This window comes from Cyprinodon tularosa, unplaced genomic scaffold (genome assembly GCF_016077235.1).
Source record: "Cyprinodon tularosa strain WSP-4 unplaced genomic scaffold, ASM1607723v1 ctg469, whole genome shotgun sequence".
Lineage (NCBI taxonomy): Eukaryota > Metazoa > Chordata > Actinopteri > Cyprinodontiformes > Cyprinodontidae > Cyprinodon > Cyprinodon tularosa.
In genome coordinates this window covers 422,371-436,015 of record NW_024039195.1, presented here as the reverse complement: position 1 = coordinate 436,015, position 13,645 = coordinate 422,371, and the positions used below count along the sequence as shown (strand labels likewise).

Here is a 13,645-nt window from a genome sequence, read left to right as displayed (position 1 = left end):
TTGAGATGACATGAGGTATTGAATCTAGGGCCTTGGCACTTAACAGATCAGAAACAGACAGAAGTGCATCGGACTGTGATGAAGGAGCTAGAGAAGATTCTCAGTAATCCAGGTAATAGTCATTCCATAAAAAAAAGAGAATTAAAAAAAACAATCCACTGGACTTTGTTTCCAAGTTGAAGACGTTTCGCTTCCCATCCAGGAAACCTTTTCAATTCAAAATTTCAGGAATGGCATTGAGTTTGAGGTTTTATACAGTAGCCCATTAAAAAGGACAAAGGACATTCTTTTGAGGAGCAGAATGTTCATATTTTGGACAAAGAGAATAGGTGGTTTGAGATGGGCGTGAAGGAAGCCATGTTAAGAAAGAAAAAACAACCTCTAACAGAGGGGGTGGAAACCTATAATGCAGCGATTAAGTTGATACCTTCCCACTATCATTACAACCCCTGAACAGGAGAGTAGAAGACTTCGCCTATTCAGTTAGGCCAACAATTCCTTTTAACAACCCCCTTTCAGAGACATAGACAGGTATGGGGCATTACAGGCTAACAAAGAAGCCAAAAAAAAACATTCCAAGGGGTGGACCTGTTTTTTCGTTTCATTTTGCATGTTTTCAAAACAAAAACAACATTTTGTTGGGCTACCTCAAACGCTATTGTTGACATTTTGAATTGAAAAAGCTTCCTGGATGGGAAGCAAAATGTCTTCAAACTTGGAAACAAAGTCGAGTGGATTGTTTTCAATTTCCTTTTTTTTTGGTCTGATGAAGGAGTATTTCCTCTTCATTCTGTCTTTTTTTTCATCCGGTTCCTCAGAGAGAGACTTCTAAGGGTTCCAAACGCAGATCCAAAAACTCTGCACCTTTCAAGCTCCTGTAGGGCAACACTGATGCCATAATCATACTAACACATACCATGATACCTCCTTCAATCACAGAACCATGCTGCAGAGGCTGGTTGCTGTCAACAAGCTAGATGATCTTTCCCAAACTTCTGGAGGACGGATCCATCTGATCCATGTTCCCACTGTGTGACGCCTCAAAGAGAACCAGGGTGACCCTGCTCCACGTTGTTCTACCAGCTGCTGAGAAATAATTGCTTTTGATGCAGAACTGCCAGAGGAATCAGATTACTGATATCCAGCTGAAGCAACTTCCTGAAGGTCCTCCAGACTCCTGCCTGGATGGTTTAGGGAAGTTCTGCTCTGCAGAAGAGGAAGCAACGAGTTCCATTTGGATCTTTTTGAGGAACGTTTTCCTTTTCGTTATTTTTCCAATATTTGGTGTAAACTGGAGATCAACCTGTCTGAGACACCAATTCTTCAGAATCAAAAGATTGATCGTTGATTGGTTGTGTTCTGTTTTAACTGGATTAAATTTACTGCAGTCTGAATGTCTGGAAGGATCCGAACCACTAAGTTAAAGACCATTGCTTTAATCCATCTTAAAGAAACAGAAAAAGTAGAGAGTTTCTTCTTTGATTCGTTTCTTCTCAGAGACCCACTCACCCTTGTCCAGGTGAAGAAGTCCGGGGCATTACGTAGAGTCATCAGCTCCTGAAATCATCCGACAAACTAACTCAGACTGGATGGAACACTAAGGCGAGCTGAGGCAGATGAGGAAGAGCCGGTACCACTCACCTGTTCAACGTTACCAAAACATAGCGATCCATTTCCAACATATCCATCATCGCAGACACAGGTCCACTGAGAGTACAGCAGGAGACAGCGAGCCTGAGGATGAGAAACCAACCCAGAAGAGAACATTACTGTCTGCTGTGCAGCACTGATCAGTATCCTCCTAGAACCTGTGGTTCTGAGGTCCGACTGGAGATGATTAATCCTTACCCTGAAGTGACAGCCTCCTCCGGCCGTCACACACTGGTTGATGGGCTCACATATGTGTCCGTCCCCATGGTAGCCACTCCTACAGGCGCAGTCACTCTGCACACAAGAATAAGATTCTGTTCAGAACTTTTAAGGAATCTGTTGATCTGCTGTTATAAGCATACTTTTATTGAGCTTTACTGTTCCATAAAGGTTCTCTCCAACGCTAACCAACCTCTGCCTACGGAAAGAATTTCATGGTTTGGAATAATAGAGGGAACTGGTTAGAAATGGGCCAAAAAGGACAAAAAATGGTTCTGAAACAGTCTCTTAAACTCATCAGACTGGCTCTGATACTGGTACCATGTTTAGCTGTATCTCTGGTGCTGGTTGACAGAAAGTAAGAGAACTTCAGCTGTAAAACGGATCAGGTCTTTCTGCTGTGTCCAGCATTTATCCTCAGAACTTTCTTTCCCTTCTAGATGTGGAGGGGAAAACTCATAAATAACATATAGAGATTTTAAAAGTAATATCAATGTCAATTTTACTTAATAGTTTGTGTAATATGAATTATTAAAACAACAACTGACTCTAATTTCCACAGACAGAACGTATAATTTCTCTTCTTGGGTGCTCATTCAAGTGTAGCAAAATAACCAATTGTATAATGTTGCTAGGGACAATTAACAAATATTTGGCCAATCAGCATCGCAAAACTAAAGGCTTTGGGGCTCCTGGAATTTTGGCCCCTGCTACAGTGATATAGGTGATGGAGCCAGTGGTCAGTCAGAGTGAGGTAGAGATTATGGCGCCGACGACAGTTGAACTTGAAGAGCAGCTTTGAGTTCCCCTTTCGCGAGAAGGACGATGGTCAAAAACAGTACACGCAAAGGAGGTGGGACCTGACAAGCCTGAAATAAATTTAATGCAGCAAACCGAGGAAAAAGCCAGATCCTAAAACCGGACTTATAGCAGGAGTTGGCTCCAGCGTAAGTCGTGGCTGACAGCCTGTTGGACAGCTAATGCACTTTTTTTTGTTTTCCCTGCATTCTTTTTAAAAGTGATTTGATGATTTGATGTGGACACAGTCTGGGCAGGCAGACTTAAAACACCTCTACGACCAGTGTTGGGTAGGTTACTTTAAAAATGTAATCCGTTACAAGTTACCTTGTTTAAAATGTAATTGTAGTGTAACTTGCGATTACTTTCGAACTTTCGATTACTTTTAAAAAGTAATGTGACTAATTACTTTTGATTACTTTTTGATTAATTTAAGGTTTTAATGAGTATTGACCCATGTCCAACATTTAATTTTTGAGAACTGAATGTGAACCTTAAAAAAGCACTAAGCTGAGAAGGAACTGCTGACAGGTAATCACAGGATGTCCACAAGAAGAGATGCCAGCACCAGGCATGGAAGATTTTCTCAGACTCCTCTCATCGGGCCATACTCTTTTCTGTTCCTCCCTGAGGCTCTACCATTTACGCAGTTTGCAGACTAACACAAGCAGGTTCAGAAACCACTTCTTTCCTACAGCGGTCACCTTATTGAACTCTAATTTCCCTCCTTGCATACTGCAGGAGGGAAATTAGTGATTCACCTGAATGTGAGTTCTCAGGTTGGTGTTGGATGTCCTGGAAGTTGACAACAGTTTTTTTTTTTTTTTTTATTGCAAAGCAGACATCTGTACACTTATTTTTTTATCTGAGGATTCAACAAGTTTCATAATCTCTTAAGATAAGGTAGGGACAGTGGGCTGCTCTTTTTGCTCTGCTCCTGTCTCCTCCTCCATCCTGTGTGTGTGGCTCTGTGTGTCTGCGTGTGTCTGTGTGTCATTCTTTGAGTTCCACTGCCGTGCGTATGTGCATGTTTCAGTAGATACACACAGAAGAGGCAGAATTGAGGCTCATGCGTGAATGTCCAACGAATAACTCTGATTGTTGTTTCAAAATAGAAAACCTGGTTTCATTTCTTAGTTATGCCCTGGATTTTGTAGCGTTTGTGAATGCTACGTCGTTACTTGATCAAAGCAATAACGTCACTAGAGGAAAGTTACTTGATAAATAAAGCAGCGATGCTACGATCAAGCTACTGGAACATGTAGCTAAACTAACAGCTTCGCTTCATGTAGCGGCGCTACTGCCCATCACTGTTTGATGCGCTGCTTGAGCTGAAATAGAACCGTCCACTCGCTTGCTTGTCCTCAAGGAGGCTCCACCAGCACAGGATGGATCATCAGACTGGCAAATATAATAGAGACAAGGAGCCGTAGCGGGAAACGGCGATACAGGACGCGAAGCAATAAAAATATCATTACATATTTCACAAAGGTTTTTCTTTATATTTTTTTAAAAATTTAACTAAATTTGTAATTCTTAATATTTTCGGAAGTAACTGTAACTGAATTACATATTTTCTCATTGTAACTGTAACGAATTACAGTTACTCTTTTTTTGTAATTAAATTACGTAAGGTCGTTACATGTAATTCTCCCTTATTAAACTGGTTCATTATTTTTTAGGTCTGTGGCACAATATTGGAACCTGCAAAACATAGAAGGCAAAATGTTTATGTAAAAACTTAAACCTATACACAAATTTATCTTTTGTTATTATACGGTTTTTATCATGTTTTATAAAGTTTTCTGAACTCAGATAATAATCTGCAACTCGTTGAGAATAACATCCATTATCGGGCTGGTGCGTTTTCCTGCAGCAAGCCATTCATCGGACCTTTGGAACAGCGCTCTCTACCTGTCCAGGTCCGACATAGATGCAGGAGGCATTGGTGTGGCAGCCTCCTCTGTCAGGACCATCACAGTTGTTTATTGGTCGACACTCGTCTCCATCCGCTGTCCAGCCGGTCAGACACCGACAGGTGTGAGTACCTGGGCCTGTCCTTATACATTTAGCCTGGAGGGGGCGGCATGGAGCGCAGAGTCAGACACCAACAAAGGCAGAAATGGACCAGAACACATCAGGAACTTACATTTATACTGCAGCCACCTCTGAGCGGTGGAGCACAGGGGTCAGACTCCACACAGGTGATGCCGTCGCCTTGGAAACCAGGTTTACAGACACATCTGATCAATGGGAGAACATCTGGTTAGACTAAAGCATGTTTACCAGCACCCTTTGCATGAATGCACGGAAGATCAAGATGGAGGCCCTAATTTCTGAACTTGGACAACGTTCTAACATTTTTCAAAGATGACAGGTGAGTTAGGGGCTTCCTCCTGTGTAAACCACTTGTATTACTGGGATGTATTTCAATGTAAAACATCAGAGAAAGGCCCACTAGTGGTCATTTTCATTATAAAAAGGGAATTGTTTGTCAAACCAGAACTTTATGAGCAAAATCCCCTTTATCTACACCCAGGTTATGTTGTGTCCCTGCGACTTAGCAGCCGAGCAACCATGCAGGTACGTTCACCTGGGGGATCCATTACTGAAGTCGCAGTCGGCTTGCGCATGGCAGAACAGTGACAGACTTCCACAGAGAGAAGTCCGTCGCTCACAGAACCAACCGGTGAAACCCTGAAGACACGAGTCTCTGTGGCATCGTCCGTCTGACTCTGGACGGTTGTCGCACTGTCCGTGGATGCAGGGACAGGCTGTGGACGTACGAGTGAGCTGTGACACAAGTAACAGATCTAAACAAGACAACAAAGACCACAGGACCTACTTCTGTCGCAGTTTGGACCGTGTTTGTTGGAGGATGAGCAATACTGACAGCGAGAGCCGCTGAAGTTTGGTTTACAGATACACGTCCCGTTTCCTCCAATGCCCTCCATGCACTGAGGAGAAACAAACTGGCTCAAACCATTCCCAAACACTATGTTTTTCTCCAGCTTTTTGGTGGTGGAACCTTACCTGGCCACGTCCTGAGCAGGGGGTCTGAAAGCCACCGGGACAGGGACTGCAGTCTGGACCATAGAAACCTTTACAGCAAGCTGGAGTCTTAAAACAGAGAAGCAACACTCATTGAATGTTTGTGCACACCTGAAATGCTTTGCCTAACAGACATTCATCAGGGCATAAGTGAGACCTAGGAAGGCAGTTGTCGTAATTCTCCAAGTTGTGTGAGAGACTCATGCTGCAGAGAATTGAGGACCCATTGACAAATACAGAAGAGGCAGTCGGTAATGAACTATTATTTATTAATCCTGCTGTCGCTGCTGAGTTTAATCTAAGATGTGTGTTGTGAATGGAGCTCAATTGGTTTGTGCACCTGGACTTTAAATATTATTCTTGAAAATTTGTATTTGTGTCATTTGTTTTACAGGTTTACATTGTCTGCACAAGCTGGAAACGGTGAATATATATGGTTAAATATTTGGGCAAGGGGCAATACTGTGGTAATAAGGTAATTAGGTTATTTAAATAGAGATATCGGTGGATAAATTAGAATAATTAGTTCATATGATTCCAAGGAAATCTTGTAAAACTGCTATTGAATAAGGGAATTAGAGTTGTTCAATTATTCTTATGCTATTTGTAATTCATGTGTGTTCTGAATATTAATTTTTTGTTAATAAAAAATATAAAATATCATAAATAAAGGACTGAATAGACTCACCTGCTCTGTCTGAGTAAATCAAACTACTCCCTTAATGTCATGGCTCCTTCCCCTTTATCAGTAGGGTGCAGGTATTAATTAAAACACTTACAGTTACTCTTTAATTCATGTTTCTGCTCAGGTGAAGGTCTTAAAGGAATAGTACACCCAAAACATGATTAGCCTTCATTTTCTACTCACCCCCATGCTGAACAACACTCTGGAGTACTTTTTTGATATCTCAAATGCATCTGGAGATCTGGGAGGCTTCTTGCTGTCTGCTGACATTCCAATATTGGAGGTCTGTGGCGCCCGAGGCAGAAAGGTCCATAAAAGTCCACAAAAAACGTGTCAATATTCCTCCATACTGCTCGTCCAATGTATTCCAAGTGTCCTGAGTGGGTAGCATCCAGAATTTACTCGAAACAAAGTCCTTTAGAATGTTTTTAGAGCATAAACAGTAGTGTATAGGATTTCCTGAAAGCGCGCACATGCACGTTCACGACGCTACGGAAGCCGGCAGACCAAACCAGGGCATTCAGCTCGGCAAAGAACTCATGCTCTTCCTCAACACTGAAGTCCTCAGACATTTTTCTTTCGTTGTTTCTTTCTTTGCACAGGTAAACAGCACATTTCTTCTTCTACGCTTGCATTATCGGCAGAGCAGATGCTGAATGCGCACTTTCATCTGGTTTGGTCTGCCGGCTTCCGTAGCGTCGTGAACGCGCAGGCGCGCGCTTTCAGGAAATCCTATACACTACTGTTTATGCTCTAAAAACATTCTAAATGACTTCGTTTCGAGTAAATTCTGGATGCTACCCACTCAGGACACTTGGAATACATTGGACGAGCAGTATGGAGGAATATTGACACGTTTTTTGTGGACTTTTATGGACCTTTCTGCCTCGGGCACCATAGACCTCCATTATTTGAATGTCAGCAGACAGCAAGAAGCCTCCCAGATCTCCAGATGCATTTGAGATATCAAAAAAGTACTCCAGAGTGTTGTTCAGCATGGGGGTGAGTAAGAAAATGAAGGCTAATCATGTTTTGGGTGTACTATTCCTTTAACATCACGGCTAACCAGGTAGAGGCCTGGTCTTTGACTAGGCCACAGAGGCAGCTTGACTGTTTTCTTTCTCAGGCTTTCTATCCTGTATCTGTTGTGGTTCTCCACTTTTGGGACCTTTCAGTTATCAGTTATTCTGTTTTGTTGATCTTTGGTTTATTTTCCATTATATTAAAGCAGTCTTTAGTTACTCTCTGTTGCCCCCCTGTCTTTGTTTCCTTTCTTGTCTTCCCTCTAGTTAGTTCCACTCACACCTGCTCCATATTCAGCTCATTAGTCCATCCTTTGTTCTGTTCCCCTTATATATTCCACCTATGCAGTCACTCAGTGCTGGTTTCTTGTCGTTATTTGTTGTACCCTCGTCTCTGACTTCCCACTTGAGTTTTCCCTGATGCTTTTTGGTTTTTTGATTCTTAGTATTTTGGATTTTTGGTTGTCTGACTCTGTTCTTCATTAAATCTTCAAGAATCACCTCTACCTCCTGTTCTCTAGATTTGGGCCCTCAAAAACCTCCAAGCCATTGTGACAGGATCTGCTCCTGTGCTTGGATTCATTGTTCTGTTGATGGGACCCAGATTGGACCTTTAGAGTACTCTGTTTTTTAGAGGGCCCCGGGTTATCTAGCTGGAGAACCGACCCACTTATTTCACGGCCTTTACTTTGTTCCAGAAGTCTTGTTCTTCATCGGGATCCAGCTTTGCTAACCTAAAGGGTTGTGTATACTCCCGCAGCAGTATGTCGCAGTTAGCTTGTCACAGGTATGACGCAGATATTTTTGATGTATGCCTAATTTTGTAGCGTGGTCTGCCCTATGTTATACCACGCCACAAAGCAAGCGGGACAATCACGAACTAGCTAGGATTGGGGGTGTCCGTGTGTAGGTTACAACCCCTCATCCAACGCCGGACAATACTAGGTTCACCCGTGAGTGTTCCCGAAAGACTGGCCACAGCGCTGCATGTTTTGGCTTCAGGTGGAAACCAACAGACCGTCGCGCTGAGCTACAAATTAGCGTCCTGTAAAGTGTCTGGGTTAGTTAGCCAGGCATTGTGGACTGCACTACAGCCAGAGTTTCTGCTATTAGGTACCAAACAGGAAATACGCAGAGTGTAGAGCGGATGTAGATTTGACCAATCAGAGGCCTCCTGTCAGTGACACTGTCTGCGGTCAAATACAAGTCTTGGAAGGTGCATTAGAGTGTCTGCGGAAGGGGGGGCATATTTGCATTAACTGCGACACACACACAGACGGCCTGGTTTCTGAGCATAAACCAGGCTTAAGTCCTTCAACCTCTCCAGACAGGTTAAGGGTCATGACCTTTAACCTTCCTGGCCTGGAAGTTTTAGGACATCCCGCTCTTCTTTACAGGATGATGGACTTCAGGTAGTTTGTAGATGACCTTTGACCCCTCCCAGGGCTGAAATACACTGTACGTACAGGTTGCTTTGAGTGATTGATGCTTTTCTGGAGCTGCCGTCATCAGTGATGATGGTCAGTTACTGAATGTTCTGACCTGCAGATCCTCTGATCTTATGGACTATAACACCCCGGGCAGAACCAGGGATGGATCTTATTAATGCAGAAAGGTCAGAGGATTGCAGGACACTAAAACACCTTACCTTGACAGTGTTGTTCTCTGTAATGTCACACCTGTGGGGCAGCAAAGGTTCGATGGAGGGTGGAGTCAGAACCCTGTCCATCACATACAGCCGTCCATTTCTAGCTTCCACGGCCGCCTCCACAACGGCCGCTCCATTCACCAGAATCTGTCCCTGAATCAGCCGGTAGCAGGAACATTACAGGTCAACATATTCAGTGTTCAAAATAATGACCAATGTGTGCAATGCAGGGAGGAGTGTGGAAATATGTCAAGCAGTGTGAAGAAACTGAGCTGAGGTCATGTCAGACATCAGTAAGCGGATCAGCTGCTGCAGGTTTCTAAACACACAAACTTACATTTTCTGTTACGTTGACGACTAGGACCTGATTGGCCATCGTCACAAATGTGGGGCTTGACACGATGTTATAGACCTCCAGCTTTAGGAGAGAAGACAGGACGATGTTTAGGGGAAGCTACAGAGTCAGTTACAACTGTGACAGCTAGCTGGTTCTCACCGAGGCGGATGGGACGATGTGGTTCCTGAGGAACTCCTTCAGCTTGATGTGACCCTGAGGGTTCAGATTGATTCCAAACAGTTAAAGATATAAATAAATCCCCGCTCCTCCACAGTACCAAGGTTTGGTTGTTACTAACTTCTGGACTGCGGAGGAACTGCAGGTATCCCTCCTTCATTGCCTCAAATGCTGAAGTGGTGGGAGAGAAGACTGTGATGGGTCCAGGAAGGTCCATCACAGACGCCAGGTCGGTCTTCTGCAAAGATATGAAAGATTTCCTGTCAACTGCAGTAGATACATTTGATCCTACAGAGAGTCCATTCAGAAGGCAGCAGCTGAACATCTGTTCTTTCATGAGGACATTTGAATTCTGGATTTCGGACAAAACGTTTTTAAGAAAGAAAAGACCAATTCCTTCTACTATCTTTCAGAATCATCATGCTCTGGGTGAAAAAGAGAACCAACACCACCAGCGAACAGAATCAGGAGTTCATTGGACTGAGCTCTGAAAAAGCTGGGAAAGGTGACACCTGTTGAAACTGTGGTAAACTTGGTCAACAGCTGAGACAAATTCCCTCAGAATCCAGTGGACACAATTCAGGGTCTCCACAAAGGGGGATGGGTCACAGCAGAACTGTCTCGAAAGAGCCTCCGATAGCTACTTGTCTCAGAAATTCCGTTTAAATCTAAAACAAGGAGTGACCGAATGTGACGAGGCATTACCATGTGTGCGGAAAAAAAGTACTCTGAATACTGCACCTCCAGGAGGGATTTGAAGGTCTCAAATTTTCCATAGTCAGAGATGATCTTCTTGAGATTCTCCTGTAGAAGAACATCATGATGTCACAGTGCAGTCCACATGTCAAAGTCCAACAGAGAGACCAGAGTTCTGCAATGTTAGAAGGTCTCACGTCTGGTTTGCTCTGCACGGTGGGTGGGACGCTGTCCATCAGTTTACTTATGATATGGATGATTCCATTGGAGGCAGCGAGGTCAGAGTGGAGGAGAATACTTCTTCTTCTGCTGCCGTAGATTCGGATCCTCAGATCACCATCCTGGAATGAAACAGGAATGATTCTTCTGGTTAGTAAAAACAGGTTATTAGTGTTCATCTAACCGCTGGCCTCCACTTACGAACACCCAACCCCCTATTGGCTACCTAAAGCTGCACCTCAGTCCTCATCACATACATCTCAGGGAGGGATCAATTTTCTGCCAGAGGGGAATCTTGGTCAGGGTCTAACACAGAATATTCCACAGAGTCTGGTTTACAAAATAATCTGTTTTCACTCAGCTTCATTCTTAAAAGGATGCCTCAAATATCAATGTTGAGGTCCCTTCATTTCCCCCCCACTGTTCCTCCTTATTAGCTGGTTGAGCACTTTAAAACATATTGGATCGCATTTGTGCTGATGAATTCAAACCTTATCTATTCAAACCCTTTAAATGGTTCATAGAGGACTCCTGAAATATTTCTATAGAAGTCCTGGTTCATTTAGACCTGATCCATAGATGTAGAAATACAGCTTCATCCACACATCTGATCTTTATTTATTTTTTTGTAATATTTAAAGCTATATAGTTCAATTCAGTTTGTTTTTGTAGCGCCAATTCGCAACACATGTCATCTCAACGCACTTCCATATCATACAGTCAGATTAATTCAAAGTTTTCTGTCTAAGGAAAACCAGTTGATTGCATCGACTCACTGACTCGAAGGTAATCCCTCACACTAAGAGACAGTAGAGAGGAAAAACTCCCTTTTAACAGGAAGAAACCTCCAGCGGAACCAGGCTCAGTGTGAGCGGGCATCTGCCGAGGCCGACTGGGGTTCAAGGAGACAGAAGAAAATATACAGAAGGAAGCAGAGATCAAAAGGCAACTGTAAAAGGCGGCACTGTCCAGGAAACACACAGACAGGCAGAAGAGCTCCGAGCCAGCTCTCATGTCAGAGGACGAAGAGAGCACATCCAGTTAGTCACAGTCAGAGAAACAGGACTACACTAAAAAACAGGCCGATCTCCAATATCTATAAACAAAGGTGTTGATGGAAGCAGCGCAGCTGATATTTCTCTCCAGGATGGAGTCACTGCCAAACAACAACAGACCAGATGAAGCTACTATGAGAAAAAGCAGAGAGCAGAACGTTAGAGATTGAACTAACAGATTCTGCAGAGTAGGAGAATAGAGATAGAATGAAGCAGAATGATGAAATGGGGGTCCCTATGTCCTCCAGCAGTCTAAGCCTATAGCAGCATAACTATAGAGATAGCTCAGGATAACCTGAGCCACTCTAACTATAAGCTTTATCAAAAAGGAAAGTTTTAAGCCTAGCCTTAAAAGTAGACAGGGTGTCTGCCTCACGGACTAAAACTGGTAATATGGTACTTATTGGATAATGGACTGTAAACAGCCACTAACACAAGTAAAAAGAACAGATTTGGTGTTTTTAAACTCAACAAACTTCTATATGATGTTTTGAATGATTACTTTTAGAATTTCCTGCATTGTCATTCCCATCCTCACCATAGGCGATGTCTGTGTCTCTCCTGATTTTCCTGACAGCGTGTAGAAGACATGGGTTTTCTTCATAGTGGAGGACGGCATTAAACCAGCAATCAGGTGCATTTTAATCAGGTAATTGACTCTAGATGAGTCTGTAGTCAGATACCTTATCTGGAGAAAACAGGAAAACAAGACATTAGAAAAAAATGAAAAATTGTTTCCCAAAATTCGGTTTAGTTAATGGATTTCAAACTCACGTTAACCCCCCTGAAGCCTGTATTGATGGGAACAAATACTGTGAAAGGGCCCAAATTCTGCAGAGGCCACGAGAAAGAATCTGAAATCAAACAATATCAGGTTCTGATATCAACAGCATCTAGACTGTATGTCTGCTTCAGTGCCAATCATCTGGCTAAACCAGCAGGAAATGGTACTATATCAACCAGACCTGTGGTTCAAATTTACACAGGATTGAGACTGACTCATTTAACAGTGAATGTTTTGGTTGGAACCAGAACCTGTGAACGTCACAGCTTCTGGATCAAGAGCTACACTTTTTTCACATTTTATAAATAATATTAAATACTGCAAAACATAAAGACAATTACCAAACAGAGAGATGGCATTGCTGAGCTGCCCGCTCAACTCCTCCCCAGGCTGCGTGTTCAGCTCCCTCAGACGCTCCATGATGTTCCCAAAACACACCTTACCATTCCCAATGTATCCTTGGAGACAAGTGCACCTGAGACACAGAGCGACAGGACATTCAGGTGGATCTGAAGGTGTGAAAGCAGGTGACACTGAGGTGGAAGCAGGTAGGAGGGACTGACTCGACTTGATCCGGTCCCACTGTGGTGCAGTTGGCGTTCTGGTGGCAGGAGTTGGGTTTGCAGATGTCCTTCAGGTTGCAGCTGCCATCTGACAGCTTCTTAAAGCCTGGTAGACACTCACAGTGAGACTGAAAGAAAGCAAAACGGATTAACGCTGCCCCTTGCAGGCTGTAACCTCCACTACATCACTTAAACCAGTTAAAGATCCTTCATCTTGAGTTTGATCCCAATGCTAAGGTTCTTCCTCCCTCTTCAGTTCTGACCCTGGTCTCCTGATTCTGACCCTGACCCGTTCAACCCACCTGATCTGCAGTAGTGAGTATGATTCTGTCCCTAATTTGGATGGGCCTGGGTTCTTTTTACCTGTCCCGGTCCATCATAGACACAGTTGGCAGACTCTGGGGAGCATCCTCCGTTTTTGGTCTGACACGGGTTGACTGGCATGCAGATCCGTCCATCACCGGTGTAGCCTTTGTTGCAGGCACACAGGTGCTGGTTCGGTCCAGTGTGGAGGCAGGAAGCCTGAGCATGGCAGACCCGCTGGAGGCATGGGTTTTTGGCTGTGGAGGAGAGAAATAACATTGTTGGTGGAGAAGAAGTGAAGACCATGAGCAGATCCTTTAAGCAAAGCTCCTGGTTCTGGTTATGAAACAAAGTTTGCTTGTTCTCCTTGTTCTTTTAGGATTATGGAGTTCTCTCTGCTCCATTAGATAGCTTCCAGACAGAGTTTTGGCCGACTAA

At 43.5% G+C, this 13,645-nt stretch overlaps 1 protein-coding gene across 1 annotated transcript in view; it reads right to left on the bottom strand.

The window, feature by feature from the left end:
• Window positions 1-13,645, bottom strand: part of stab2 (stabilin 2) — a 51,420-nt gene that overhangs the window by 24,726 nt on the left and 13,049 nt on the right. Inside the window, 19 exon segments of the mRNA XM_038301517.1 lie at window positions 1,510-1,557; window positions 1,642-1,734; window positions 1,849-1,944; window positions 4,582-4,740; window positions 4,817-4,910; window positions 5,261-5,441; window positions 5,513-5,624; window positions 5,701-5,787; window positions 9,074-9,226; window positions 9,411-9,491; window positions 9,570-9,623; window positions 9,709-9,825; window positions 10,329-10,391; window positions 10,481-10,624; window positions 12,096-12,245; window positions 12,332-12,411; window positions 12,683-12,816; window positions 12,905-13,032; window positions 13,268-13,464. Of these exon segments, the coding sequence (XP_038157445.1) occupies window positions 1,510-1,557; window positions 1,642-1,734; window positions 1,849-1,944; window positions 4,582-4,740; window positions 4,817-4,910; window positions 5,261-5,441; window positions 5,513-5,624; window positions 5,701-5,787; window positions 9,074-9,226; window positions 9,411-9,491; window positions 9,570-9,623; window positions 9,709-9,825; window positions 10,329-10,391; window positions 10,481-10,624; window positions 12,096-12,245; window positions 12,332-12,411; window positions 12,683-12,816; window positions 12,905-13,032; window positions 13,268-13,464 (2,171 nt within the window).